Genomic DNA, 5,862 nt, shown 5'->3' on the forward strand with positions numbered 1-5,862 from the left:
TTTGATCATTTCTTCCGCTAATCTTGAAGCTAATTAAGCTATTTATTTTTGTATGATTCTTGCTAGTTTTCTTTTAATCTCTTTTCATGCTAGTGAGAACTTTTCAAATGTGGATGTACTTTTGTCCCTTGACAGAGGGCTGGGGTGTGTTCTCCCAAATTATTAAGGATGAAGTCATGAAGAAGAGATCAAAATTGGATAACAGATTAATCATGTTCAGGACTATATCCCCCTTGTTCAACTACACAAGTCTAATGCGTTCAAGTGCTACGACGATGATTCATTCTGATAACATTTTCACGTTGATAAGAAAAAGACGTGGTCCGGGTCCTCTCTCAAGCATGGACAAGAGCAAATAGATTGGCACAGAAAATATTTCTATTTTGTAGTAGTTGTACACTATTGTATTGTGTGCTAAAAGATTCTACCACAAAATAAAGCCCAGGGCTCAGTTTATCTTTTTCTTCATTTTCTTATAACTAAGGTATTCAACCAATTTGCGTGCATCAGTACCTATTATCTCCTACCTGTACAAGTATCAGATAAACTTAAAATATAAATATCATACATAGTTTTATTATAACATTATTTTAGAGCTTTTTTTCTTCATCTATAGGGAGTATTTAACATGGGTGAATATTTCAGAAAAGGCTACTAACTAGAGTAAGGAGTGGCCACTGCTAGCAAAGGTGATTTCCTACGAATAGTGATGCCAGTGCCTTCAGTCATATCCAAATCCTCCCCTTTTATCCCTTCTGGTAATGCAAAATTGAACTTGTGCACAAGCCTCGCTATTGCAAGCTCATTTACAATAATAGCAAAACCAATTCCTGGACAGCCTCTCCTGCCTGCACCAAAGGGAATCAACTCGAAGTTTAGTCCTTTGACATCAATATCATTATTTAAGAATCTCTCTGGCCGATACTTGTCTGGATTTTCCCACGACAATGGATCTCTTCCGATTGCCCAAGCATTAATTATGACCTGAGTTTTAGCAGGGATATGATAGCCTAGTAATTTTACATCTTCCAATGATTCTCGAGGAAGTAGTAGTGGATTCGGTGGATGAAGTCTGAGAGTTTCTTTGATCACTGCTTTCAGATACTGCATATTTCCTAAGTCATCCTCTGTTATCTCTGATTTCCCTTGGGCTAATTGTCGCACTTCATTCTGTAATTTCACCATGGCTCTTGGATGCCTCAAAAGCTCTGTCATTATCCAGTCTAAAGCTGTATACGTTGTATCCGTACCAGCAGCAAATGTATCCTATGCATTAAAAAGAAACACAAAAAGAAAAAAAAAATAACTGAAGCTTCATTTTTACATTCCAATATTTGAATTACGGTCACTAACCATGGGTGGATGAAGCATTAAAACAGTTTGTGCAGTTTCACTATTGCTTTTCTTCTGGATTAATTATGTACAATATTCACATTCACTGGTTTAAAATTTTGAAATAGATCAGTGCCTTATGGAAAAATATCACAGACACACACCATAACAAATATTCTAAGACACCAAATTTTTAATTATAGAACATTATTAGTACAATTTAAATTTCAATTCTTATAAAAAATTAAAACACAACAGACATAGGAATGGAAAAAGGCATAAAATATGCATATCATGTTCTTAAGGCCTATGAGTCGCTGTTCGAGGCATAAACATTCAGGATTTGGACTTGATGTTTGAATATATTATACTTTTGAAATTATGTGTTTAGAATTAACGCTTGTAAAGTTTTTAATGTTCTCATGAGTCATGAGCGCGCACACACACAAAAAAATTCCATGTGGAAGTATACGAGAGGCTTACCAAGAGAATAGCTTTCAGTGAATCCCTTTGAAGAGGAAAGCATGTTTCATTTCCATTCTGAATTTCCAACAAAACGTCCACTAAATCTTTAGCTTCACCCGAGCAGTATTCTTCTTTTCTGATATGTTCTTCAATCACACTCTCCAAAAATGTGTCCATCTCATTTGCTGCTTTCTCCACTTTGGTGTCAAGACCACTAATTTTATTGAACCATTCAAGCCACGGAATATATTCCCCGACGTTAAATGTACCTAAAAGGTTAACAAATCCATCTAGGGTGGTTTTACCATGTATTCCATATTTCCTCCCTAAGGCCACTCTGCTAATTATGTTATTAGTCAGAGAACAGAAAAGATCTCTCAAATCTATCACTGAACTCGAAGATTCACACTCTCGTCTAATATTTTCAATCATGTTCAATATTTCTTCTTCTCCGACATCACGAAAAGATTGGACTCTTTTGTTGCTAAGAAGGTGAAACACAGTAACACTTCTAACTTGCCTCCAATATTCACCATAAGGACTGAAGGCTATATCTTTGGAGCCATAAAATAGTCTATCAGCAATGCTAGATTTAGGTCTGCTTGACCAGACGAGATCGTGGGTTTTCATAATATCACGAGCAGCATCAACAGAGGAAGCAACGACCACTGGCTTATTGCCCAAGTGAAGTAGCATGACTGGACCATATTTTTCTGATAATTTATGGAGAGAACGATGAGGATGTGGCCCAAGTTGATGAAGATTTCCTATAACTGGAAGCTTTCTCGGAGATGGGGGTAACTTTTTTGGGTATTTGAAGTAGTAAAGAACCATTGATGGAGGAAGAAAATGAAAATAAGCAGAGGAATTAGAAGCGAATACCAGGGGAAATTCCTGGTTTGCTGTAGCGAGGAATACTGAGATATAATGAAATCAAGATTTGGGTACAATAATATGTTGGAGAGAGATATATTAGAAATGGTGATTCTGATTGTGTACGTTATCATATAATATCATATTATCATATTGAGAAGTTTATTCACCACACTAGTTATAGGGGACAATGATAATCGCATTGACAATCATGCAGTAAGAGCAAATAGAAGTGTCTTCATTTGCTTCCGATATAACAAATATTTGTTAAGATTATGAGTTTTCTTGCAATATATATAGAAAAATTGAATCTTTTACGTGTAGCATTGGGTGATGAAAATGATGGGTTCCATCTCATTCAAAAGCCAAAGTAATAGGCATGTGCCTAAGGAAAATATTTGGCTGAGAATTTATTTGGTTTGGCAGCCAACATTGTTGAATTGTTGACATTGAAGAAAAAGAAAAAGCTTCACTTAATTAAGTGAGATATAATTACTAGAACAAGAGCTCAATGTGGTCTAGGTATCAAAAAGGCAAAGTCAAAAAATCTAGCTCTTCTAACGAGCCTTGCTTGGAGAATTCTCAACAACCCTTCATCCATTTGGGCAAAAGTACTAATTAATAATTACGAAAAGAGTAAAAATGCAAAAAATGGGTCACATACTTGGATTAGTCTCCTAAAAGATTGGTCCATTTGCAACAAAGGCATCAGGTGGGCAGTACACCAAAACTCTAATGCAAATATTTGGGATACTAATTGGGTTCCGAATATTACACACCTTAGGAGCAGTGTTATTGGCCCTCTAACAACATCCGAGAGCAATTTAAAAATCAAAGATATTTGTGAAATTGGCTCTTGGGATTTGGAAAAAATCTCCTTCCAAATCCCTCAACATATTATCAATAACATTAACGCCTTAACTCCCAACAAGCAAGTTAGATCTCCTAATAACCTCCTATGGAGCATAAATCTTAGTGGTGTATTTTTCAACCAATTCTTGCTAGAAGTTAATTGACGAACAAACCATTCCTAACAACGAAAACATACAAAGAGCAAAGTTGGCGCATCTGATCTTTCTTCTTCAGTGCCAGGCAACTTTAAATGGATATGAGACTTAAAATGTCCAAGCAAACTTAAGTTCTTCATGTGGAAATGCTACCACAATAGACTTCCAAGTAGGGCATACCTTAGTAAAATTTGTATGAACATTGACCCTAAATGCCCGATATGCAAGAACACTAATGAAACTATAACACATATCTTCTGGGAATGCCACATTGCGAAATCGTTTTGGGACTTAATGGATTGCAATATTATTCCTCTAACAAGTACAACACATTGGGTCGACAGAATCAAGAATGCTAATATCAATTTTATATACAAGTATGTCACGTGTGAAGATCTTTTTCCGTTCACATTATGGGCTACATGGAATAATAGAAACTACAATAACCAAAACAATACCAATAACCATATTAATATTAATAAGGTAATTAACCAAGCGGTTGAATACAAATTATTGATTGCCAATCCTACCACTAAGAATTTACAAAGGACCGTTAGTATCAAATGGCAGGCTCCTCCTAAGGGCTGGTAAAATATAAACATTGATGGTGCTTTTAAGAGCAATAGCCCGCAGGGAGGAATCAGCAGTGTCATTCGAGACGGCAAGGGACTATGGAAAATAGGGTACCACAATAAAACATATGCAGTGGCTCCAACTCAAGTAGAATTACAAGCACTGCAGCAGGCACATCAACTCATAGTCAAGGAAAAAATAATCCCAATTGAAGTGGACACGGACGCCACTGAAATTATAAGATTTATGCACGAAAGTTATCGCACTTACAATGACTTAATCAATGAATGCAGGTGGTTAATGGAGAAGGCAATGGAGATAGGGGAGATTGTGGTGAAGCATAACTTTCGTGAAGGAAACAGTGTCGCACATCCTTTGACAAAAGAAGCTTTTAAGCAGCCTAGTTTTAATAAATTTTGTACCTTTGTTTTACCTCCTGAACCTATGATAGATGCCTATCACAAAGATCAGGAATGTTATATTTGTGTTAGCAAAGTATCGACTTTTGCGTGTTGTAATTTGGCTGTCTTAGGAAATAACAATGCCCTAAGAGGCATATGTATATCCCATTAGGGCACTAGTAATGATGGTAGTTTGCTACCACCCGCACTCTAGTTTATTATAAATAAATATCTTTATGCTAAAAAAAAGACATTGAAGAAAAAGAAGGAAAAATATGTGCAAATTGTCAAATATAGTAGGCTCAGAGATTGAGGCTTCAGCTATAAAAGGAGAGCTCTGGCTCTCATTTCTACACACCAACAACGAGGGAAAGAAAGAGTGTGGCATCACAGACAGGGTATAAGAAAGTAGTCTGTGAGAAAAATAGAAAGTGAGAAATATTGTAGTGAGTGGGAATATCAAAAGAGGTTTTCTTTTTTGAATGTTGTAATGGTCTTTGGATTGTTTTATTCGGACCTACAACGTGTAAAATTCCTTGCTATAGTGATATCAGTTGCTCGTCTCGGGGCCGTTTTTTTTCCTTTATTCAAAAGGGTTTTCCACATAAAAATCTTGGTATCGTTGTCACTCTTTTATTGTTGTTAATTACTGTATCTCAGTGCTAAATTATTATTCCGCTTTTATTACTGTGAATATTATTTCTGTAGAGGGTTTATTCCTAACTAGTTGTATCAGAGCACATATTCTGCTCATTCACAGAAATATTATTTACAATCGATTTTACTTTGTGATAAAAAAATATCAGGAGTAAAATATGAAGTAACAAGATTAAACGGTAATGACGGTTTCTCCAGATGGCAAAGAAGGATGAAGGACCTACTCATCCAACAAAGGGTTAGACATTGCATTTGATGGAAAAGAGGCAAAGCCCGAAGCCATGTAAGAGAGGATTGGGCAGACATAGTGTCACGACCCTAGTTCACCAACCGTGAACATGTCATGACGGCACCTGGTCCCCATGACCAGGTAAGCCTAACATTTGCGGAAATATAATAATTGCGAAAAAATAGAGAAAAATCAAATCAAATATCTAAAGGAAACTGTACTGAATGTCGCTTGGCAAGTACAACTCAATATCACAAGTCTAAAACAATTCCCAAAACCCGGAAACTCACGGGCAACATAGGCTACAGAAGTGTATAGTAAAGGT

At 36.2% G+C, this 5,862-nt stretch overlaps 1 protein-coding gene across 1 annotated transcript; it reads right to left on the bottom strand.

Moving 5' to 3' along the window:
* Positions 1–405: 405 nt before the first annotated feature.
* Positions 406–2,678, bottom strand: LOC109210028 (cytochrome P450 71A4-like). Its single transcript, XM_019373397.1, has 2 exons — positions 1,816–2,678; positions 406–1,266 (listed from the first exon to the last, which is right to left on the bottom strand). Exons 1-2 carry the CDS (start codon positions 2,629–2,631, stop codon positions 655–657), a joined length of 1,428 nt encoding a protein of 475 aa, XP_019228942.1. The 5' UTR covers positions 2,632–2,678; the 3' UTR covers positions 406–654.
* Positions 2,679–5,862: the final 3,184 nt, after the last annotated feature.

The sequence above is a fragment of the Nicotiana attenuata genome, unplaced genomic scaffold, assembly GCF_001879085.1.
Source record: "Nicotiana attenuata strain UT unplaced genomic scaffold, NIATTr2, whole genome shotgun sequence".
NCBI lineage: Eukaryota > Viridiplantae > Streptophyta > Magnoliopsida > Solanales > Solanaceae > Nicotiana > Nicotiana attenuata.

Bases quoted from the DNA above. Each gene is read 5' to 3' on its own strand.
- LOC109210028 (XM_019373397.1), bottom strand. From the start codon at position 2,631: ATGGTTCTTTACTACTTCAAATACCCAAAAAAGTTACCCCCATCTCCG. The intron at 1,267-1,815 runs GTAAGCCTCTCG...TTTAATGCATAG, and splicing joins CACTGAAAGCTATTCTCTTG to GATACATTTGCTGCTGGTAC.